Here is a 25,451-nt window from a genome sequence, read left to right as displayed (position 1 = left end):
AACATAACATATCTTCTGGTAGATAAGAGTCGATCCTTTCTATAAAGGAAGGTTTCTCGCCAGCTCCGATCAGTATCCTTTTCTCCCTTTCCAATCCCTACAGTGGTGCTTGTGCAAACGCATTATGCTGCAGGCTCCCACATATTACTTCCATCAAACCAGAATTTCTTGTTCTGAAAGCAAAGTTCTCCAGTTGAAAGACTGTGGTGGGAGCTTCTGGTTCTGCAGATTCCTCCCCTTCTCTCTGGGACAGAGCAACCACTTAACTGTTCATGGAATCTGGTTGGTCTATTAATATGAAATCAAACCAGGAAAAGAAAAGAATTCCAAATTCTTATGGTCAGTGAAAATCTAGACTTGGTGATGGGCTCTTTCTAGGAGGTGACACCATTCCTCAAAGGCAGTTTTTTTATAGCCAGAAGTTGTCATATACATGATAATTCTTTTTAGCTGCTGAATGCTTACAAGAGAAGGCGGCACATAGTTGAAGGAGATCTTTAGATCCCCTCCTTTGCACAGCCTGATAGCCACTCTCGATGCATCAGCCTCCACTATAAATAGTTGCTGTGGGTCTGTGTATATGAGGATCAGAGCCATCATAAAGGCCTTCTTCAGTTGATCAAATGTTATTTGCTGCTCAAAAGTCCACTTAAAAGAACTCCCCTTCTTAAGAACCTCTGTTTAGAGGAGCTGTCAATTTGGAAAAGCCCAGGATAAAATGTTGCTAAAAGTTTCAAAACCCAGGAAGCACTGTATTTCCTTAACATTTTTTGGCACAGGCCATTGGACCACCGTACTGACCTTACCAGGTTCATTTGTATTCCTTCGGGCAAAATTATATGTCCCAGGAACGCCACTGATCGTTTGTTGAATGCACATTTAAAGCCCTGTGGAAGATATATCTTGTTCAGCAAACTTTTGACTGTTAAGTTGGTTAAACCTATCTTTGGATTTAATGCCATTTTATGATGATATTTTATTGGAGATGTGACTTTTTTTTATCAATATTTGGTTTTATTGTTTAAGTTACGGATATTTTATGAAGATGTACTTTGTGCATTGCCTAGTGCTTCAATATCGGCAACTAATAAATCATTTAATAAACAAAGATTTCTCAGGCTTGGTATACAATTTGTATTTTCGGAGATAGGACCTAATAGACCTGCTGGTCATGCTCTGCCAGATTTTCTGTCAGTATCAAAATGTCATACAGATAGATAACTATGCTCTGGTCTAACATGTCACAAAATATTTTGTTCACCAGGTTTGAGAACATAGCAAGAGCATTCCTTAAGCCGAATGGCATCATCAGGTATTCAAAATTGGCCATAGCATGTTTGAAAAGCTGGTCTTCCATTTGTCTCCCTCCCTAATCTGGACAAGATTATACGCTTCCCTCAAATGGAGTTTAGTGAATATTTGGGCCATATGAAGCAGCAGGGGGTAGCGGTTACTAATCATTCAAGGCTTGATAGTCATTACAAGGCCAGAGGGAACCTTTCTTCTTGAGCATGAAGAAGATGGACACCCCTGCTTGTGATGTTTAATGTTGAATGAATCCTTTCTGCAAAATTTCCTTTATATCTTCCCAGAGTGTCTTCAGTTCTGGCTCTAATAAAGAAAAGATTCTTCCAAAATAAATTTCTGCCCCTGGTAATAAATCTATTGGGCATTCGTATGGTCTATGCAGGGAGGTGAATGTCAGCAATTGTTTGTTTTTTTTATCAGAAACATCTCAATATGCTGCATATTTTTCTGGCAATTGTCCCATCCCATTTTCAAGTATCAGACAACATAGACGGCCAGGATTCTCTTCTTCACATCCTCCTTCCTGGGCTTCTTCATTGGGCATACAATTCTGCTGGCAATATGTGTATGGGGGAACTCAGAAACCAAATATGTAAAAACAACTGAGGGATACTGAACAAAATAAAAAGACTCAGGTTTATGCAGTGATTGAATAAATCAATTTTTGTAAACATACAGAACTACCCACAGTGAGAGAAATGGCAAAAGAACTCATAACAGGTTTGTGGGACAGAGCGGTGATCCCCCAGGGCTAGAGACACAAATGCAGTCTGACGCCAGCCTCTCTTAAAACACTTATCTTTATTACAGCTTCACAATCACACAACAGTACACCGTCTTTCCTTCAGAACACTGTACTCAAATACTCACAGTTCAGTACTGCTTCCCTCAGTACTCACAGTTCAGCTTCAGCATAGCTCACCGTTACTTTACAAGAGCTGCCTTCCTCCTGGAGAACTGGGCCAGGTCTGACTAACCAAACTGGGTCCCAGCTCTTATTCTTCCCTTGTTGGGCCCTGCCCACAGAGCTCTCTCTCTCAAAGGGAATTAAAAGGGACCAGGCACCTAGCCTTGTCCTGCATCAGTTTAAAGGGGAACATAGGGGTATTACCTCACATACCCCCCATCCCCCTCAACTTGGATCTGTTGGTCTGAATATTTATTGTCACTTCCCCTGGATCCCATCCAGGTGAGTGCCTCACCTCCCTAGTCCCTCTTATCTGGCCTCCCACCAGTTGCTTTCACCACATCCTCTGGCAACACATTCCAGAGCTTAAGTATGCATTGAATAAAAAAATATTTTCTCTTATTAGTTTTAAGTGTATTACCTAGTAACTTCATTGTGTGTCCCCTAATTTTTGTACTTTTTGAAAGAGTAAACAACTGATTAACATGTATTCGTTCTATTTCACTCATTATTTTATAAACCTCTTTCATATCTCCCTTAGCCTTCTCTTCTCCAAACTGAACAATCCTAACCTCTTTACCTTTCCTCATAGGGGAATTGTTCTTTCCCCTTTACATTTCGGTTGCCCTTCCCTGTACCTTTTTTAATTCTGTTATTTATTTATTTATTATGTGGAGACCAGAACTGCACACAATACTCAAGATGAAGTTGCACCATGGAGCAATACAGAGGCATTATGATATTCTCTTGTTTTATTCTCCATTATTTTCCTAATAATCCCTAGCGTTCTATTTGCTTTTTTGGCTGCTGCTGCACACTGAGCAGAAGATTTCAAAATATTTTCAATGATGACACCTAGATCCTTTTCCTGAGTGGTGACTCCTAATGTGGAACGTTGCACTGTGTAGCTATACTTTGGGTTATTCTTCTCTAAGTGTATCACTTTGCACTTGTCCACATTAAATTTCATTTGCCATTCCAATGCTCAGTCTCCCAGGTTTGTAAGGGCCTCTTGTAATTTCTCACAATCCTCTTGTGTTTTAACAACTGCGAATAATTTTGTGTCATCGGCAAATTTGATCCCCTCACTTGTTGTTTCCATTTCCAAGTCATTTATAAATATATTAAAAGAGATGTCCCAGAATAGGTCCCTGGGGCACTCCACTATTCATCTTTCTCCACTGGGAAAATTTACCATTTAGCCCTTTCTTTTAACCAGTTGGCAATCTACAATAGGACACTAACTCCTATCCATGTCATTTTAATTTCCTAAGTTGTCTCTCATGAGGGACTTTGTCAAATGTTTTCTGGAAATCCAGATATACTATATCAACTGGCTCAACTTTATCAACATATTTATTTACGCCCTCAAAAAAAATGTAGTAAATTGGTGAGGCAAGACTGTTCTTGGCTAAATCATAAGTACATAAGAAATTGCCATACTGGGTCAGACCAAGGGTCCATCAAGTCCAACCAACAATGGCCAGTCCAGGCCAGTGGCGTAGCCAGAAATGAATTTTTAGCTGGGCCCAAGGTTAACATGGGTGGGCACTAAACAAAGTCTGAGCCATGGAATTCAAATTCTTATAGATAAATATTTTCACACACACCTGACAATAGATTTCTAAATAATCTGCTACAGCTGTTATACTTTTAATATTTTAAACTCAATTACTTCAAGCAGCTACCAATGCTAAACCTAATGTATAGTTATGGAAGCATTTCAATTATACTTAAAGAGATCTCAAGTGGCAGTATCCCATAACTTACAAAGAACCATATACTAGCCTACTATAAAGACAAATATCTCATCATACATCACAGTATTCTGTGAGATGTTTTAAAACCCTCTGGAATGTTGCACCAAAATATTTAATCAATACAAAAGGTATCGCCAAAAAAGGTATACAATTGTTCACACCGTCTAATCAAAATGAAAAAATGATGAACATTTTTTTTTTGAAAAACAATTATTTTGAAAAAATTATTATAAAGAACAGGACTGCATCAGCACCAAAATATTTACCATAATTGAGAAAATGCCTTATTAATCTGTATCAATAAAACAGATAAATACCTTTGAAGATTTCTTTTTCTTTCCTATGGCTCAACTATTTAGTTTTAGTCTTCCTCTGATGGTGACATTTGCTGAATCGAGTCCAGGGGCTCCTGACATTCATCCCCATTTCTTTACAAAGGAAGAACAGAAAAAAGACTGTTCTGGATAAAGAGATGTCTTGAAGGTGGTCACACCCTTTGGCTGACAGCTAGGATGTATCCTAAGCAGTGTGGAGAGGATAACTGGGTAGACAGGAGAAAAAGGCTATCCAGCCCTGTCATTTACTAAGCTATCATCATGTAAACATACACTCTGCATCCAGAAATAAGATTGATACAATCGCCTACATGTTAGTAAAATACCTCACCTCGGGCACACACACAGAACCGACCTTCACCAAAGTACAGAAAGACCACACATTATAAATATGGAGATAGAAACTGGAATGGAAAACAAAAAAAAGCCACTCTGCATGCAGTGCAAACCTGGAGAAATGGAAAGAGAAATATAGCACCTAACACAGTCCCAGGATCTGCAATAATGCACAGAAATTAATCTGCACAAACTTACACCTGCATTATGGAACATATAACAACCCTAAATATGAAAAGGCAACACTACAAATATTAAATCAGGTCCTAAACACTAATACACCTCCTATTAGGAAAACAGAACAAGCCAAGCTGCTATAGAGCTCCACACAGAAATAACTGTAAAACTATATTAATAAATGTTTCAAAACAGCTGATGAACAGAATAACATCCAACAAAACTCATAAAAATTATTAAAAATTGTCCAAATATCAATAAAATATTTCAAAACAGTAGACATCACATAATTAATTAAATAATAATAATCATAATAATTAAAATGGCAGTCAATCAAGAAAAATAAACTTAAAGTGCCACCTTTACTTACCCTCTCCAGCAACTCTCCTACTCCTTTCCCTTGAAAGCACATACCAGGAGCAGCAGTGGCTGCTGAAGCTCTGTCCTTACAGTCCTCTTCTTTAGGGCCCACAAGTCACACACACAGGGCTGATGCAAGAGTATTTGGCACCCTAGGCGAACCTTCAGTAATGCAACCCCTCCCCTGGATTACGTATTGGCAGCAGCTCCGGCACAGTGCCCCCTCCTTTGGAATTGGATTTGTCGCAGGACCTCTTGTGCTGGTGGGAGTTTGCAACCCCCCCCCCCCCCCCAAAAAAAAAATTGTGGCACCCTAGGCCACCGCCTAGTTTGCCTAATGGAAGCACCGGCCCTGCACACACACACACACCAATTAAACCCTACGATCAGTCTCTGTCTCTCACACACCCCAGTCACTTCCCTGCCCAGACTCTGTCTCTCACACACACCCCAGTCACTTCCCTGCCCAGACTCTGTCTCTCACACACACCCCAGTCACTTCCCTGCCCAGACTCTGTCTCTCACACAAATCCCAGTCACCTCCCTGCCCTGCACTTCCAGCCCTGGCTTGAACACTGCCACTCCTCTCAGCCCAATGCCCCCCTTCTTCCTGCACCACCGGCCAATAAAAGGCTTCCTCCTCCCACTGGCAGGAAGAAGGCTTCCGATTGGCCCGCGGGGGCAAGAAGAAGGGAGGAGGTTTCCCATTGGCCCGCGGGGGCAGGAAGAAAGTAAAGGGAAGTATTACTAGGACTGTGGGACACCGGGAGCTGCAACACACCAGCTCTTTTTATTAATTTTTCTCCTCCCTTGGGTGTCTGCTGATGCTGCCTGCTTTTTATTGGCTGCAGTGTCTTGCAAAGAAATTTGGATGGGCCTGAATGGAAAGTGGGTGGGCCACTGCCCACCCGTAGCTACGCCACTGGTCCAGGCTACAAGTACCTGGCAAGTACCCAAACACTAAGTAGATCCCATGGCAATAATAGCAGTGGCTATTCCCTAAGTCAGCTTGATTAATAGCAGTTAATGGACTTCTCCTCCAAGAACTTATCCAAACCTTTTTTAAACCCAGCTACATTAACTGAACTAACCACATCCTCTGGCAACAAATTCCAGAGCTTGTGTGTTGCGTGAAAAATAATTTTCTCTGATTAGTTTTAAATGTGCTACTTGCTAACTTCATGAAGTGCCCCATAGTCCTTCTATTATCCGAAAGCGTAATCGATTCACATCTACCCATTCTAGACCTCTCATGATTTTCAATGCCTCTATCATATCCACCCTCAGCCATCTGTTCTCAAAGCTGAATAGCCCTAACCTCTTTAGCCTTTCCTCATAAGGGAGCTGTTCCATCCCCTTTATCATTTTGGTCACCCTTCTCTGTACCTTCTCCAGTGCAACTATATCTTTTTTGAGATGCGGTGATCAGAATTGTACATAGTACTCAAGGTGCGCTCTCATGATGGAGCGATACAGAGGCATTATGACATATTCTCTGTTAACTGTTAACTGGTTCCCCCTAGTTTATTGTAAACCGGTACGATAAGACCTCTCTTGAGCAACGGTATATTAAAAGAATTTAAATAAATAAATAAATAAATATTCCATTTTATTCACCATTCCCTTCCTAATAATTCCTAACATTGTTTGCTTTTTTGACTGCCACAGCACACTGAGCTGACAGTTTCAATGTATTATCCACTATGATGCCTAGATCTTTTTCCTGGGTGGTAATTCCTGATATGGCTTTGTCCCTTTAAACTATGCCTATCTATATGTTCAGCAATTTTGTTCTTTATGACAGTAGAAACTATTTTGCCTGGCATGGATGTCAGACTTACTGGTCTGTAGTTTCCTGGATCACTCCTTGATCACTTTTTAAAAATTAGCGTTACACTGGCAATCCTCCCATCTTCAGGTCCCACAGATATTGTTAATCATAGTTTACAAATTTCAAATAGTAGGGCCACAATTTCATTTCTCAATTCTTTCAGACCTCTGGGATGTACACTATCTGGTCCAGGTGATTTGCTACTCTTTTGTAAGCTAATTTGCCCTAGTACATCTTTGAGGTTCACTGAGATTTGTTTCATTGCCTCTGAATCATCACCTTCAAATATTATTTCTGGCATGGGTATCTCTCTTACGTCTTCCTCAATGAATACTGAAGCAAATAATTCATTTAGTTTCTCTACTATGACTTTGTCATCCCTAAGTGACCCAGCCCTGTTCCGTAACTGTAGAGTGCTTCTTGGTCTTGTACTGCCTAAAGCCTTGACAACACAAGTTTTTCCACTCTGTCCAAATTTGCCTAGCATACAGAGGCATCTCTAAATTCTCCGAGTTCTACTTCCTTGAGATTGTGTTAACCTGTCATTTGCCTGTTGAGAGGTACTTCTGAATTCCTTCCTTGCCTTGAAACAGCACCCCGATCCTTCAGGATTGTGACCCAACTATTTTAGTCTAATTTTAGCTTGGGTAGATAATTGGCATTATATTTGACAAGTGTGAGTTAAAACCAATGTGTTTAACTCAGAATTAATATCTTGCATTAACAGTGCTTTGCTCTGTAAAATAAGAAACTTAAAACAAACTATATCATAAAATTCCTTGTATGCTAAGCTGCTACCGTAAAATAAAATCTTAACTACCTCCAAAAGGTGTAATTTTTTTATTGTTATTTTGGAAAGCATAAATAAAAAGAAGCACAACATTTTGCTCATCAGAACAAAGTAGGTCATTATCACAAAAAAAAAACCCCCAAACCAAAACAAAACATTATAACAAATTCATTATTAATTGACCACAAAGAGAACCTCAATGGGAGGAGAGAAGAAAGACATATCAATAAGAAAGAAAAAACAGACAGACAATTAAAGCGCCTTGGGGCTGATGCAATACTGTGCGCTAGCCATTGTGCACGGCTTAACATGCGATTGGACGTGCGTCCATAATCCCCGATCCAATACGGAGATTAGCACATCCAAAATGCATGTCCAAATCACCGCTTCGCTAATAGTGCTCACTACATGTAAATTCTTGTAGATGAGGCTATTAGCTAATCCCCCCGATCCAATACATTTTCCACGCGACCAACGCGCCCATGTAATACGACAAATTTTACGTCAGCCCAGAGCATGCCATCCTTGAGGGTGCATAAAAAAAAAAAAGAAAACCCTGCTTTCTATGATTCTTCCTAATAGTATCCTAGCGATACTAAGTAGGAGGAAGCAAATAAAACAGTATTTAGATTTAAAAAAAAAAGTTAAAAAAAAAAAAATTCTGGACACTCAATACACACACAAGATACACGATCCAAGCAATGCATCTTGTGCATGTCTATGCCGGGAGCAGAAGAAAACAGATGTTAGTTGATTGAGGGTCTGTTTTCCCAACCCGCTTGACAGCCACCTCTCTGGTGTGCCCAATGCTGAGGAGGTGCTAGGGACACACATTTTTCCCTAGTGCCTCCTTCTTAGTGCGACCCCTTATTTAAATATTGAATCGGGCACCCAGGAGAGGAGGCTGGGCAAGCATTAGGAAAACGGGCACTCAACACTGAGTGCCTGTTTTCTGCACACAGTTATTGCATTGGCCCTCTTGTTTGTAAATCACATTTTTCTATCTATCTAATTGCCGACACCTAAATAAGAGCAGGAGAGGAAGCAATAACCTGAGAAGACCTGTTATCAATAAAAGCTTTTAACTGAGAGGGTTCAAAATACACACAAATCTTACCAGAATGGTGAATTACACACTTGGCAGGGTATTAAGAATATAAGAAATTGCCATTCTGGGTCAGACCAAGGGTCCATCAAGCCCAGCATCCTGTTTCCAACAGAGACCAAACCAGGTCACAAGAACCTGGCAATTATCCAAACACTAAGAAGATCTCATGCTACTGATGCAATTAATAGCAGTGGCTATTCCCTAAGTAAAATTGATTAATAGCCATTAATGGACTATTTCAAAGAAAAAGTACCCCCAATCCTAATAATAGCATCTCTGAGCTGGAAGAAAGCCTTCTTCCTCACCTGAGGCTGCTTACAAACATCTGGAAATACCCAAACCTTATGGTCCATGAATATGAATTGTCTATTAGAGAAAATCAAATCGCAAAATAAGATTTTTTTCTCCCCTCAGTGGAACAGGTAACCAGTAAAGTGGCCCAATCTTCAATAACATCTATGGATTGCTCCAAGAAGTTCGTAAAATTTAATTTAGCAACTAAATCTAATTCGCTTGAGCCTCCTTTCGAACCCCTTCTCTTAAAAGGAAGGAACTACATTTTATTTACAGAAGTAAGGGAATCAATCAAGATCCCAAGCCCTTCCTTAAAATATTTTTTGAGCAATTCAGAAGGAGATAAGAGTGGAGACCTAGGAAAATTGAAATATCACAAATTTAATACTCTGGATTTATTTTCTAATATCTCAATCCTATGTATTTACAAATTGTCCATAATAGAAGACACTTTGAAATCTTAAAGGGAACTAGTTTGAGACTCTAAACGTTCAATTCTTTGCTCTTGATTAATCAATATTAATTGAAGCACATTTATTTGTCCCTTAGTGGCCTCCAAAGCAGAAGAAAAATCAGAAAGATGTTTATCAACAGTCTTCTCAAGACCTACTATGGTTTCCATACATCTTCTAGTTATTGAGTAAGGTTTAATCAAGCTAGACTTCCAAGGCGCAGCTGGGCCACAAGGAGAAGTAGTTCCAGAAGCAGATTCAACATTACCACCAAAAGGAGACAGTCCAGGAGAACCAGACCCCATAATCTGAGAAGGTGGGAGGCTATGATCAGGGCTCAAACCAGATAGATTAACTGCCACCTCTCTGGCAGAATCTAGAATCGACACAGCACCTGAATAGGTGACTGAGAGGAAGAAAAGGGCAGGGAAGGATGTAGCCGACTTTTTCTCCTAACCATTATAGAAATTAGACAAAGAAGAAAGTACTTTGAGAGTCCAAAACTTACAAGCATGCGAGTCCTGCGTCAAAGAAATCCTCGCCTAAGAGTATGACCCTTAGGTGCGTGGCTTCGGTGTGCCGGAGGGTGCCTCCTATTCCGGCAGCTCGGCCCCTCTACCCGATGTCAGACGCAGCAGCTGGGGGGAGCCTGGAGTCAAACAGTGATCCAGGACATGGAGCAGAGGCAAGGTAGAGATCTCCCCACTCCCCAAAAGGTGTAAAGTTTCTGCTTCCTTAAACTCATGAAGCACACCTCATTTAGAGAGTGATCATTCATTATTGCAGGAACCTCCCACTGGAATAAAATGCCCTCCCAATTACGCCAGGAACCCTGCCACAAAAAATTCAAGCACAATCTAAAAACTTGGCTATTCAAACTAGCATACCCTGACTAACGAACAGACTCCCCCCCAAAGCTATGACATGACCATCCTACCAACTCACGCACAATATATTTTATTCTCTCTACTCCCCACCCTTTGTGGGTTTCATTCCCCTCCTTCCCCTCCACTCTTATTACCTTCCCCTTGCTAATAACATGACTGTCTATGATTAACTCCCTTGTTAAATATATATGTACATATGTATATAAGTTTCGTATTATCTCCTCCAATTTTGTTAATCCCACTTCCTGTTAAAAATGATATCATTGTAAAGTTTGTTGCTAAGTTATGTTACATTGTGAACCGAGGTGATGTTTTGCAAACGTGCCTCGGTATATAAAAAACCCTTAAATAAAATAAATAAATAAATAAAAGATGAACTTGGGATGCAAGTTATCTGTTAATATCAGGTATATCACTATAGCCACTACCCTATATAACTGCTGCCTGTATCAACTTCCTATGAGAATCCTGATCCCCCGCTGAGCTGCTTGGGTTCTCCCCAATCAGGTGACGTCACCCTATGATCTTCCCTTAAAGGTAGTCCATAGGCGGGCCACCACTTGGTAGGCCTTCACCCAAGTGCTCACCCAAGTGCCAGCTCCTTGGTAGGCCAGGCCACAGGGCATGCTGAGCAAAATATTCTGGGTGATTTATGTGAGCGAATCTTTGGTTAATATACTTTTACTTCTGGACTTTTATATCAACATACTAGGAGAAATTTAAATCTATGTGCGAGACATGTTAATGCTGTTCTCTATACCAATTTGTGTGCGTCAGAGTTGTTATCAGGGATTCAAGAAAAAGTTATTTTACACAGAGCTCTACATATTCTCAGTGAAAGTTGATTTATGTTAACAGCTCTTGGGATCTGTCAGTTGATTTATTTTAAAATTTTTATAAACTGCAAATTACAAATCTATTGTTCTAAGCAGTGAACATAATAAATGTTGGTCAGCGTTATACAGATGTTGACCTTCAAGTGGGTTACTTGAATGTGAGATCAATTAAAAATAAAGGATACATATTTCTCAGATATTAATTTTGCAGTATGCACTTGATGTATAACTGATGTGGCTGACCCTCCCGGTTTGGCACTAGATGCTGCTATTCCTGTCCTTAGAATACACTTAGATGGGAGCCATCTATACCCCTTAGTCCCTCCTCCCCCACCAGGAGGTTCTGATTTGGATGACTCAGTGCTATTTAGCCCAGCCATTTTATTACATTCAGGCCGATACAGTAAAATTTGCGGGAGAGCAGGCGAGCGCCCGCTCCCCCGGCGCGCGCACAGGCCATTCTCCTGTGCGCGCAATTCACTAAAAAAAATATTCAAATTAGGGCCCGCGGTAAAAAGAGGCGCTAGGGACACTAGCGCGTCCCTAGCACCTCTTTTTTGACAGGAGCGGCGGCTGTCAGCGAGTTTGACAGCCGACGCTCAATTTTGCCGGCGTCGGTTCTCAAACCCGCTGACACAGCCTACCTTTGGGTAGGCGCTAATTTCTGAAAGTAAAATGTGCGGCTTGGCTGCACATTTTACTTTCTGTATCACGCGGGAATAACTAATAGTGCCATCAACATGCATTTGCATGTTGCAGGCGCTATTAGTTTCGGGGGGGGGGGTTGGACACGCGTTTTCGATGTGCTGTTACCCCTTACTGAATAAGGAGTAAAGCTAGCGCTTCGATAACGCACGTCCAAACGCGGGTTAAGAGTGTGCTCCGCCAGAGCACTGTACTGTATCGGCCTGATTGTTGGTTCAGTCTGAGGAAGCAGTCAGAGACTAAGGATGTATTTTTTCCACACTCAGATGGGGCATTTATTATTTTTTTATCCCAGTCTTGCCCTAAAGAATTCTCTTTCAGAAGGGATACCTCATCATGCACTCCCTGTCAGAGGGCCTTCTTACTTTAAGTTACAGAGAGACAGATTGCTGAGCCTGATACCCTTTAGGGGCAAAAGGGCTCTCTCCAGGGGACCTGTGAGCCCAAGAAGGCTAGCACCAGTGATGGATCCTGCTGCGTGAGATTGTGAAGGCTAGAGGAGTCCTATGGGAAAGTCATCCTCACTGGCCGTACTCAAAGGACAGGGGCTGAAGATCAGTGAGCCTATGAGAGCATGAATACCAGTTTAGGAAGAAGAATCCAGTTAAGCTTTAAAGTCTATTTGGACTTTGAATTAAGTGGGGAGGGCTTTTGGATCCCCCTTCCCCACTGGGATTGCAGTGCTGAGAACTAGCCTGATCCCTTGATTTTTCCACAAGAGAAATCCCTGAAGTAACAGCTAAGGATAAAGGAAATGCTGGACCAAAGGAAGAAAAAACAAGAGAAGGAGACCCATCTGTATCTCTGCACCTCAAGGGACCTTTTCAGGTTGGGTGTCCAAGGGGAAGATGATGTCTAAAGGTAGGATTTTTGCAATGCAAGGGGTCTCCTCCACTAGATTCCCATGCAGCCTCTGGGAGAGTTTGTACACAAAAAAAAAAATCACCATGGGCTCTATCCAGATGTCTGTAACAAGGACACCTACCTACCTACCAAGCAGAAAATCCTGTACCAACAGTCAGATGTACACTCATTTCTTGGACAAATGGACTTTAATTTTATGACTCAGTGAATTATTATTTTACAGCCTCTCACCTCATGGGAAGCACTAACAGACAATCTAAGGGGATCAAAGCACACTGGGGTTTTAATTCATCATCTGGGCCATAAGCAAGAGCTCCCTCCTGTAAAAAGAATCCCCCCCCCAAGGATTGAGTGTTAAGCTGGGGAGGAGCCAGCTAGCTGGAGCAGCCCCCAAAAAATAAATTGGATTGTGTGCCCTGAGACTTAACACACCCCAAGTAAGGGTTACACCGAGTCTTGGCACACTGAATATGATGTGATGTTATTCAATCAACTTTGCCCTATTGGCTTTGCATATATGGAGCAAGTTTGATGTATAAAATGCAGAGGCAGCTTTTTAATAATTTACAGGCCTTATTATCTGATCAAAATCTGTTACTTATCGCAGCTTTGTGTAAGGACAGGCTTCAAGAGATGCAAATCTCGAACATTCTCTTACATGAGGCTCATGTGGAATGTTCTACCCTTTGAGCTTAGGGAGAAAGTGAACTTGAAAAATTTTAGAAAAAAAGCTTAAAGCACTTGTTTCAATGCAGGCATATCAGTTGATGTTCAAATGCGCAGATTTTATTGTACTTTTGTTTTATTATAGTTTTTGTGTGTGTTTTAAATTTTTGTATGATTTCAGTGATCCATTCCAAACAATCAACTGTGTAAATAAATAAATGCACTTGTGGATAAGCAAGAGAAACCTGAATTATATGCAGAAGTGAACAAGGAGTCAAAGTAGTGATTTGAGATGCATGAGGTGGGAAAGGTAAAGAGAGAACCAAAACAGAATGGCATCCTGAAATAAAAGCAAGGACAGAGTATGAAGGAATTGATGATGATCAACAATGTTGAATTCAGCAATTGGGTCAAGGATGAGGAGGATCGCGTGAAGGTCCTTGGATATGGCCAGGAACACAGGACACTGGAGACTTTGACAAGGGCTGTTTCTGTGGAATGTAGAGGGTGAAAGAAAGAATGAAGAGGATCGAGAATGGCTTGAGATGAAAAAGCAGGCACAAGAATATAAGGAGCAAATTCTGGAGGTCAGCCAAGGTTGGGGTTTGGTATGCCTTACAGGACAGGGTAGGGGAGAAGCAAGAGTGTCAAAAGCGGAAGAGTACAATGCTATAAGAAGAAACTGCCTCAACAGACTGACAACATAGTGGAAGAGAGGAGAGATGAGACAGTGGTGGACAGGATGCAGGGGTCAATAGCCTGGAGATTCCTAAATATGTTGGTGGTGACTGGAAGAGACTGTGGAAGGGTATTTAAGTGTGAAAGTTATCAGATGATAGAGAGCAGTTGGAGGAAAGGATAAGTCAAGTCAGTGGCCAAGCTGGTTAGTACAGCCTAGTTGGAGGTCAAATGAGGAGGTTGAAGCAAGGAGCTTTGAAGCATAAGGGGTCATCTGCAGAACATTAACATCCCCAAGAATGAAGGAAGGAAAAGATGGTTCAAGGAAGAAGGAAAGTCACAAGTCAAAGTCAGTGAGAAAAGAGGAGGATGACTTATAAGGGGTTCAATAAATGACAGCTACCCAGAGAGGTAGTTGCGTGAATAGGTGGATGGATGGAATAGATCTTAAAGGAAGAAAAGAAGTGGGACTGAGGTGAAAGAAGAGGTTGAAATCTAGGGAAGGGGTGGGAGAGAGAGGAGTTGCAGTCCAACATTGCCACAGGAGCCAATCGAGCAAGGTGTAAGGAATAAAAGTTAAGCTCCATGAAGAAGGGCAGGAACTGAGGCAGAGTCCTGAAGAGAAAGTCAAAAGTGAGAAGAAGGAGAGGGTACGAGAGATAAAGAGGCCATAAATATAGGCAAGTTTATTGGAAATAAAGCAGGCATTCCACAGGGAACATGAGAATGGGGGAAAGCAGTAGGATGGGTTGGAGGGGTAATGGTTTGATGTGCATAGATGGTGTGAGAGTTGCTTTGAGAGGAGAATACAAAGGAGAGAGAGATGAAGGTGTGACAAAAATGACAAGGATGGAAAATGGAGATGGCTGGATGAGAGGAAGAAAATTTTGAATCTCAAGAGGCGTGAATGGGGCAGAAGACAGAATGGCTGTTGAGGTGAAGAATGGAGAGAATGGAGACATAGACTTGATGTTCATAGCAGTTTGTGGTAGGGAATAAGATTGGGGAGGATTAGCATCAGGAAGAGAAAGTGAAGTAGAGCCACAGGAAATAGAGAAGGAAAAAACCTACAGACCTGAGAAGATTATATTTTGCATGCCTTCTGGCAAGCAGCTAGAAGAGTGAAAGGTGGCAGCAGTCCAGGTGGGTTGTGGTAGACTCAGGAAACCACAAACAAGGAAGCTGATAAAAGTATGCACATGGAAGGTAACTGACTTGGAAGACCAATCATGCAGATCCAGTATCAGAATTGTGGGGATTGCAGAAAAGGCATTTTTAGAGAAATTGTGGAAAGATTTATTTGTCCTAAAGGATTCTGATGCAAAGGTATTAATAGACAGAGAGCATAGGACTCCTGGGGCATGCAGGACAAAGCAGAGCTTCTTTCCTGTAACATATGTTCTCTGAGGACATCCCGCAACCAGCCATTCTCACCCCATAATTATGTCAAAAGGTCCAAATGCAAGAAATTCCCCAGAGTGGCAAAGAGCCCACTTCCTCGCCCCCAATGCTGCTGCCACCCAGAGATGCCACAGACCTGCCTTCGCAGCATGGACCTCACTATTACCTCCTTGACCATTGTGCCACACTGCTCCTTAGGCACTCACACAGTGCAAGGACTCTTAAAGGCCCTGTGATGGGAAATTAACTCTGACACTCACTGATGACAACGTGTGGCTGGGTACTTAACCCAGCTGCAACTCCAGCAGCTCACCTCAGCAACAGGTCCCCCTGCCTAGCGGTGCGTGTTGTTTCCTATGCATTCCTCGTTTCCTGCCTCTGTATCCTTGCCTGCTGTTTTGCTTGTGGTCCTGCCTCCGTTGTCCCGCTCCGGTGGAGCCTCCTCATCCGACCTGCCCTTGGTCCTGTGTCTCAGCCTGACTCCTGCCTTAGACCTTGATCCAGATACTGACCATTCTCTAGCCTGCTACTTGCCTTGGACCTTCACTACAGACACTGACTACTCTTTTGCTTGCCGTCTGTCATTGACTCTCGTTTGGACCTGGACCACACTCTGCGCACAGCCTGCCTCGTCCCTTGGACTGTACCCACTGACTCTGATTGCTGCCTGCACTGACCTCAGCCTGACCCTGGACTCTCTCCTTGTCTTGGCCATGTGGGACTATTGCTTAAGTCCTGCTAGCCCCTGGAATCCAAAGGCTCAACCTGCAGGGTACAGGGCTTGCATAGGTGAAGCTCTAGATCAATCCCTGCCCCAGGGCATGACTGCCAGCTGGTGGCGTGGACTCTTGGGGGATCAAACTCTAGGCTGCGCCAATCACACCCCAACACAGGAATCCATTTCACTTACACAGACAGTGTTTGAAAGAGAGCTAGGAGAGAGAAGGAGGAAGTGAGTATGTGTGTGTGTGTGTGTGTGTCTGGGAGGGAGTTTGTGTGAGAAGGATGGAGGGAGAGAGGTTAACTGTGAGTGGGAATGATGAAGGAAGAGAAAGTGTGTGTGCATGTATCTGAGAGAGAGAGAGAGAGAGAGAGGAGGAACGAGTGTAGCTGTGTGGGAAGGAGAGACTGAGGAAGAGATAGGGAGTGTGTATGTGTGTATCTGGGATGGGGAGAGAGAGAGAGGATGTATGTATATATCTACTTCAGAGGGGAAGGGAGAGCAAGGGAGTTTGTGTGTGTGTCTGGGAGGTAGAGAGAGAGGGTGGGAGTGTATGTGTGTCTCTGGCAAAGAGGGAGAGAGACAGAATGAGAATGGTAATATCTGTGAGGGGGAGATAGCGAGACAAGGAGTGTACGCGTGTTTCTGGAAGGGGAGAGAGAGGGATGAAGTGTGTGTTTGGGAGGGAGAAAGAGAGTGAGTGTGTGGGTCTGTGTTTGGAAGAGAGAGACAGAGCATGTGCAAGTCTGGAGGAGAGAAAGAGAGGGCACCTGTATGTCTGGGAGGGAGAGAGGGAGGGAGCATGCTTGTGAGTGTGTAATGCACTGTGAGGAAGTGAATCCTTGAGGAGCTGTTACCTTGGTGCAGGCACAAGATAGGCCTTAACAGGCTGCAGCGGACGTATCAGAGGAGTAGATCTTCTACCTAGCCTAGTCTCTGTACTTTGGAACGATCTTCCCTTTGAATTAAGGGAAGAAACAGATATTGAAAAAGTTCAGAAGAATGCTTAAAACTTGGTTTATGTCCCAATCATCTAATATAGGATCTAGCAATAATTGAGCAGAAAAATAGTAATAAATAACTGATGTGGCTTTGTTATTGAGTAGGATTGTAGAAGTGAGATCTATGGGTCTGATGTTTTATTTTTACCATTATTTGTTTTATTGATTTTCAAAATTATAACAGCAATTTAAGAATATAAGTTGAAATAACACAAAAATGAAACAAAGCTGACATAAAAGAAAAAGATACCATAATACATTTCATCCACCAGCTTGTCACATAATCAGCTTTAACCCTTACTTTATATAATCAATAGTAATATAGTACTAACACCGTAAAGCTTGAGAGAGGCTTTAAGTTAAACTAATAGGGAGTCACAATCCAGGTAAATACTCAAAGAAAAAGCTTAACATAGGATTTCCTGCACTATATATATACTTTCTTAGTTAGGTAATGGGAATGAAGTGACTATTTTCCTTTGCTCAATGAAACTTTTCAAATGTTCAGACATGAGAAATACAAAAGTTTCCTGATTCTTTTTTTTAGCAAACATTTACACGGAAACCTCAGTGTAAATGAATGGCCCAAAGATATAACCTCTTGGCGAAGAGCCAAAAACTCTTTTCTCCGCAACTGGGTTGTTAAAGCAAGATCTGGGAAAATCTTAACAGGTTTGTCATAGAATAAAATGGGATACTTTGAAAAATATTTCTTCATTACCTTATTCAGGTTAGAGTAACTTATAAAGGAAACTAATAATGTGCCCCGATCTATCACTTGATTAGAATTTTCTAAGAATTCTGTAAGATTTCCCTGAAAAGGTAATTCAGGCGTGTTTAGATTTGAAATTCTTTTTGGCAGGAAATAACAAACATTAATATTTGGCAAATCGTTTACATCAAAACCTAATACTTCTTTAAGAAACTTTAGGAAAGTATCCAAAGGTACTTCCCCCACAACTCTAGGAAAGTTTAAGAGACGTAGTTTCAAACGCTTAGAATTGTTCTCAAAATTCTCTATACGTCTTGCAAGAAGAGCTCTTTCTTTTACCACAGCTGCATGAAACTCCATATTCGTTTTCTCTGTCTCTTCAAGCACCTTAATCCTCTCCTCTGATTTTTTAATGGATTTTTGTATTAGCAAAATATCTTGTTGGCTTTTCCCGCTGTTACAATCCATTTTTTCCTCAATTCTCTTTATGTTTGTAGACATTTCAGCCATTAAGTCCCACATTAATTCTAACGTGACCACAGCAGGTCGAGTGAGAACGTCTAAGGACTCACCACCAGCAGCCTGATCCATTCCTCCGGTCGCGATATCGCTCAGAGCCAGTTCACTTTCCCCTTCTTCTGGCCTCTGATTAAACATCTCCGTGGCTTGATCTCCCACTCCGGCTGCTCAGGTCAGCGTCTCTGACCTGGAAGGAGTAACCTCTTCTGTAGCGTTTCCCGGGCATTGCTCTCCCGTCCTCTGCGCCGGTGGTGGTCTAAGATTTGGGCTCAGCGAAGCCTCCTCAGTAGAATCGGGCTGTCCTCCCAAAACGCCCGATTGATCTGGATCCTTGGATCCCGGGTTTAGTGCAGGTGAGGACATAAATCGCGTAATCTCCTGCTGTATTGGTGAATGTAAGGGTAGAGCGGGATAAACTCTCACCTTCCCCTTACGTTTTGGCGGCATTATCTTAAGAGAAAAACTCGAGTCCAAGACAAGCAAGGAGTACCAGCGACCACAGCCTCAGTCTATGCTGCCATCTTGCCTCCAATGAATCCTGATATTTTATTTTAATTTGAATGTTTAATACTATTTAAGTTAATTTGATGTTTTATTATGTATTTTATTTTAATATGTTGTAAATCACTTCGAGTGATTTTTTAATCAGTGAAGCAATACAGAAATATTGTTAAATAAATAAATTGTGCTAAATTGTAGGAGGACCTTGCCAGACTGGAAGACTGGACATACAAATGGCAGATGAAATTTAATGTGAACAAGTGCAAAGTGACGCATAAAGGAAAAATAACCTGTGCTGTAGTTACAAAGAAAAGGTTCTAGGTGTAATAGTGGATAGGTTGGCTCAATGTGCTGTGGCAGTCAAAAAAACAAACAATGTGGTGGGAAAAGTAATGGAGTTGCTGTTGAAAGAAAGAATAGTGAACTATCTACAGTCGGGAGAATTGCTGGACCAGAGGCAGCATGGATTCACCAGGGGAAGTTCCTGTCAGACAAATTTGATTGACTTTTTTGACTGGGTAACCAAGGAATTGGATAGAGGAAGAGCGGTCAATGTCATCTACTTGGACTTCAGCAAAGCTTTTGATACGGTCCCGCACAGGAGACTGGTGAATAAAATGAGAAGCTTAGGAGTGAGTGCTGAGGTGGTGGCCTGGATTGCAAACTGGTTGACGGACAGAAGACAATGTGTGATGGTAAATGGAACTTACTCTGAAGAGAGAGCGGTGTTGAGCAGAGTGCCGCAAGGATCGGTGTTGGGACCAGTCCTGTTCAATATGTTTATGAGTGACATTGCAGATGGGATAGAAGGTAAGGTTTGTCTTTTTGCAGATGACACTAAGATCTGCAACAGAGTGGAACGCCGGAAGGAGTGGAGAGAATGAGACAGGATTTAAGGAAGCTGGAAGAGTGGTCGAAGATAAGGCAGCTGAGATTCAATGCCAAGAAGTGCAGAGTCATGCATATGGGATGTGAAAATCCGAAAGAACTGTATTCGATGGGAGGAGAAGGGCTGATGTGCACGGAGCAGGAGAGAGACCTTGGGGTGATGGTGTCTAATGATCTGAAGTCAGCGAAACAATGTGACAAGGCGATAGCTAAAGCCAGAAGAATGCTGGGCTGCATAGAGTGAGGAATATTGAGTAAGAAAAGGGAAGTGGTTATCCCCTCGTACAGGTCCTTGGTGAGGCCTCACTTGGAGTACTGTGTTCAGTTCTGGAGACCGTATCTCCGATGGGACAGAGACAGGATGGAGGCGGTCCAGAGAAGGGTGACCAAAAAGGTGAATGGTCTTCATCGAATGACTTATGAGGAGAGATTGAAGAATCTAAATATGTACACCCTGGAGGAAAGGAGGTGCAGGGGTGATATGATACAGACTTTCAGATACTTGAAAGGTTTTAATGATCCAAAGACAACGACAAACCTTTTCCGTTGCAAAAAAATCAGCAGAACCAGGGGGTCACGATTTAAAATTCCAGGGAGGAAGACTCAGAACCACTGTCAGGAAGTATTTCTTCACGGAGAGGGTGTAGATGCCTGGAACGCCCTTCTGGAGGAAATGGTGAAGACCAAAACTGTGAAGGATTTCAAAGGGGCGTGGGATAAACACTGTGGATCCATAAAGTCTAGAGGATGTGAATAAAGAGAAGAGACATGGGGGTGGCTTGCGGGAATGACGGCTACTACCTGGAGATTAATATCCTTATTAAATAAACATACACACTGTTAATGCGACTCCAACATTGCTCTATGCTTCAACGGCAAGAGGAAATGTGGAAAAAAGGATTTGCATCCACAAAAAAAGCAGGAGAGTAGCTTGCTTGTTACAGCGGTTACTACCCCAAACCAAATAAGCCTGATACTTCACTTTCAATGCATATCCAGCATAGCTCTCTGCTTCAACGGCAGGGGGAATGAAGAAAAGATGATTTATAATCAGACAACTACCAACAAAGACTGAATTACATAGTCTGGGTAAACAAATAAGCATGGGTGTAGTTTGCTTGTTACAGCGGTTACTACCCCGAATCAAGCCTGATACTTCACTTGGAATACATATCCAGTGCAGCTCACTGCTTCTACGGCAGGGGGGGTGAAGAAAATAGGATTTATATTCAAACAACCAACAAGGACTGAATTGCACGGGCTGGGTAAACAAGCGTGGGAGTAGCTTGCTTATTACGGTGGTTACTACCCCTAACCAATTAACTAGATACTTCACTTAGATGCAGCTCCAGCACTGCTATCTACATTGATGGCGGGGGTGGAAGGGAAATAGAACCAAAACGTTACTTATAAGGGTCAAGAGTAACAGATAAGTATGAAAAAAAATAAGTGTGAAAGTTAACTGGGCAAACGGGATGGACCGTTTGGTCTTCTTCTGCCGTTATTTCTATGTTTCATTTCTATGTTTCTAATGTTAGGGATTATTAGGAAGGGAATGGTGAATAAAATGAAGAATGTCATTATGCTTCTGCATCGCTCCATAGTGAGACTGCACAGAATATTCTGTGGAATTCTGGTCGCCACATCTCAAAAAAGATATAGTTGTACTGGAGAAGGTACAGAGAAGGGTGACCAAAATGATAAAGGGGATCAAATGGCTCCCCTATGAGGAAAGGCTAAAGAGGTTAGGGCTGTTCAGCTTGGAGAAGAGACAAGACGGCTGAAGGGGAATATGATAGAGATTTATTAAATCCTGAGAAGACTAGAATGGGTAAATGTGAATCATTTATTTATTCTTTCAGATAACACAAGGACTAGGGGGCACTCCTTGAAGTTAGCAAGTAGCACATTTAAAACAAATTGGAGAAAATTCTTTTTCACTCAACACACAATTAAGCTCTGGAATTCACTGCCAGATGATGTGGTTAGAGCTGTTAGTGTAGCTGGTTTTAAAAAAAAGTTTGGATAAGTTCCTGGAGGAGAAATCCATAAAATATTAATCAAGTTGATTAGGAATAACCACTGTTATTACTGGCATTAGTAGCAGGGGACCTATTTAATGTTTGGGTACTTGCCAGGTACTTATAACCTGGATTAGCCATTGTTGGAAACAGGAGGCTGAGCTTGATGGAGCCTAGGTCTGACCCAGTATGGCAACTTCTTATGTACATCTGCGTTTACTTTACTATTTTTAAAAAACGTCATCTGCACATATGGACAATTTAGACCTCACTACAAGGTCATTTGTACTTTGAATATGGCTGCTTGCAGAGGTAAGGGAAATGATTGGGCAGCATCAGAATTTTAAAAGGTGATAAAGCACCTAAAGTCTCTTAACTGTTACAGGATGAGGATTACAATCTGATTCACTGTGTGTATTCCTGAAATATTGAACAATTTATAACATGCTTTTCCATCCGGAAAGTTCAAAGCGTGTTAAAGATAAAACAGTCTAGACAAGGTACATTTTAAAAAGAAAAAGCAAAACAGATTAGCATCGTTTACTGTTTATGGGGGGGTGTCAAACGCACAGAAGTAATTTTAAACTGAAAATTACTTTCTACCCCTTTAACAACTATTTCCCCTATTCCAAGGGGAACCACCAGCGCCGGAAGAACGTCCTGCCACCACTGTCATAGTTGGATCTCGACAACAGGGTCCCCTTTACTGCGCCCATTAAACCCTTGCACCTACCCGGTATTACAAGCCGCACCGTTCCCTTCACCGGCACAGAATCCGTAAAACCTTCAATGCTTCCACCTCCACCGTAAGACCTGCGTTCCAAGCCTCGCTGTGAGTCAAAATGCTGCTTTTCCTTGGTCGTTTAGCTGATATGCTTCTTACACCAGGTCAACAGAGGGAGGCGGCTCTTGCCTGGGAGCGAGGCTTGGAAAGCACGCAGGGTCTGAATGTTGTCTCAACGTGGAGCCAAGGGAATGAGTGGTTGGCAGTTTTATTATAGAAACATTCTTATAAAGGCAGCGGTTAAGTTCCAAGTTTATTTATTTCTGGTACTTTTGGTACTCTTAAGTTATAGACCGAGTCTGTGCTTTTTTTTGAGGTTTTTTTTGTTTTAATCGTGATAATACATGTTATAGCATTTAGTTTATGCTAGTGTGAATATTATATTCCACGCTAAACAATGCTATTGAAAACAGCAGACAAATAATAAATCACGTAACTCCTTATATTTGAGAAATAAAGGACTATGGCAAATACCCAATGTGTCAAGCAGATTGCCAACAGTGCCACTATTTCACCATTGTGTATAGTTGGCAATCTGTTTGACACATTGAAAACAGCAGAACATAAGAACGAACAAATACATAAAGCTCTAAATTTAAGTGTAAAAACGAGACTATAGCTGCCAGCTCATGACAGGGCAGAGATGCAAAAAGTTAGGACTCGAGAGGACAAGAGCCCAGGCAACGCCTCTTCCGCTCCTTGGCGGCACTTTTGCGACGGCAGGTGACCGGCATCAGCTGACTCGGGCGTTCGTTTTTGGGAGTCCTGAAGGCGGGTTCTTGGGCTGTGCTCTTTTCCTAATAGCGTTATGCTTGGGGGCGATGAGGAGGATGTGGATTTCCTTTCGCCCACAGGCGGGTGAGTCTGTTTTGGCTGCTTCTTTTTACGCCCTTCGCTGATGGGGACCGGCGGTGTAGTTACGTTTCGTTTGCTGAAGAGAGCGGTGGTAGCTAATATTTATAGTTGGGGGTTGTGTGCCCATATTTTATGGTCACCTGGAGTCACGGGAAAATGTGGGTTTAATCTGCTCCGAGTCTGAAGTATTTTAACCTCTGTGCTGTATAGCTTCCTGCAATTCTAATAAAACAATGTTTCATCTAAGTCAAGTAACTTTTCTCATGACTCCTTACAGTAATAGTTTCTCTTATTGTTGACACAGTTGTACTAATGCACTCTGGGACCGATGCAATAAGGTGTATCTGTGTCAGAATGTAGTTTAACTGAATATCCTCAGGAAGTATTACAGTTTTGCCGACTTCTTATGTTGGTGAACCTAAAATAATGGTTTTAAAATAAAAGAACTCTCTCTGGTGGTTTTTCTTTAGCGTAAGAGGAAGCTGTTCTCTATCGGATATCATTTGCACAATTTACGGAAGCCGAAGAGGACGGGATGTCAGAACACACTCAAACGTCTTTTTTTTTAAATACAAAACAACCTTAACAAATTGTTAAAAGGAAAAAGAAAAGAACAGACGAACATTTCTAATAATACAATGTATGCGGTCACAGAAGTTTATGTATGACGTCGCCTTTGGATAATTTTGTTGTTGGTGCAGTAGATATCATAAGCTGCAAAACATCTTAAACCTAGATTTACAGTTTAAATCTTGCCTTAATTTCTTACCTAATGCAGCCCAGTCAAACAGCAAAAGAAGGAAATGGTACTCAACATTCATATTTTCAGACAATACCTAAAAATATTATAACTTGAAAATATGCATAGATTAATGAATAGAAAGCATCATGTATAGATGTACTGAGGTGCTATCAAGAACATATGCGCTCACTTTTGAATTTTGTTGAAACATTCTATTTTTATTATAAAAAACTAAATTACTTTTAAAAATGTAGTCTGTATTAACTGAAGAGGAAGATAACCTTCATTTTCAGTTTTTATTTTTCCTGAGAATTTCAATGTTAAGTTTCCAAGTTTACAGAGCAAAGTGATATTATGGAAAATAAGCATAAACTAATGCATTATCACCAAGTCAACCTGCACTTGACAAATGTGCAGTGTCAGGCTAATAAATTGGCTTAATTAATCTTTCAGATGGGTTAATCTCTCTCTCAGCCTTTGGCAGGTCACACTTCTGCAAAGATCCAGGACCTTTCTTACAGCATGGCATGGGGGGAATCCAGCAACACCTTGGTAGTTAAATAATAGGTCGTGCCAGGTCTCAAGGGCAAATAGAACCCAGAGGTCTCACAGATGTCTCTGTGAGGTATGTCGGCAGGAATAGGGTAAAGGAGGACTTGGCTGGCCAAAGTTCCAGTGGGAATAAAATTGACATGACAAGGCAGCTACTCCAAGATATCGGCGCATGCTATGCTGAGCATGGAATTCAGTCTTAAGCTGGCTGATTCACAGGTATAGTGAACTGCAACAGTTAAAGTTCTGGGGAAGAAAATCCCCAGGGAAAAAGTTCCTTGGTAAAAAAAAATAAATCTGCAGTCTGTATAGTTCAGAGTCTTTTTCTCTGCTTGGAACTTCATTGCATCTTCTGCTCCATAGGATCTAACATTGATCTTGACTGGATGTCACCATCTATAGATTGGTGGGCTACTGATGTCTTCACAGTCCAGATATGTGTGTGTCATCACTGCTGCTA

The 25,451-nt window shown here is 41.7% G+C and overlaps 2 protein-coding genes across 6 annotated transcripts in view; one reads left to right on the top strand and one right to left on the bottom strand.

Annotated features, from left to right (window-relative positions):
• Window positions 1-22,972, bottom strand: part of SLC31A1 (solute carrier family 31 member 1) — a 117,944-nt gene extending 94,972 nt beyond the window's left edge. For both annotated transcript variants that reach the window (XM_029612645.1, XM_029612647.1), the window contains exon 1: window positions 22,792-22,972. The gene's annotated coding sequence lies outside the window, so the exon portion shown is untranslated. The remainder of the gene's footprint in view (window positions 1-22,791) is intronic.
• A 528-nt stretch (window positions 22,973-23,500) lies between these two features.
• Window positions 23,501-25,451, top strand: part of FKBP15 (FKBP prolyl isomerase 15) — a 191,840-nt gene continuing 189,889 nt past the window's right edge. For 2 of the 4 annotated variants that reach the window (XM_029612643.1, XM_029612642.1), the window contains exon 1: window positions 23,501-23,700. In XM_029612643.1, the coding sequence (XP_029468503.1) occupies window positions 23,651-23,700 (50 nt within the window). In that variant the 5' untranslated portion in view covers window positions 23,501-23,650. The remainder of the gene's footprint in view (window positions 23,701-25,451) is intronic. The other 2 variants (XM_029612644.1, XM_029612641.1) reach the window with 1 other exon arrangement.

This window comes from Rhinatrema bivittatum, chromosome 8, assembly GCF_901001135.1.
Source record: "Rhinatrema bivittatum chromosome 8, aRhiBiv1.1, whole genome shotgun sequence".
In the NCBI taxonomy this organism is placed as follows: Eukaryota; Metazoa; Chordata; class Amphibia; order Gymnophiona; family Rhinatrematidae; genus Rhinatrema; species Rhinatrema bivittatum.
This window is presented reverse-complemented; position numbering and strand designations above follow the sequence as displayed.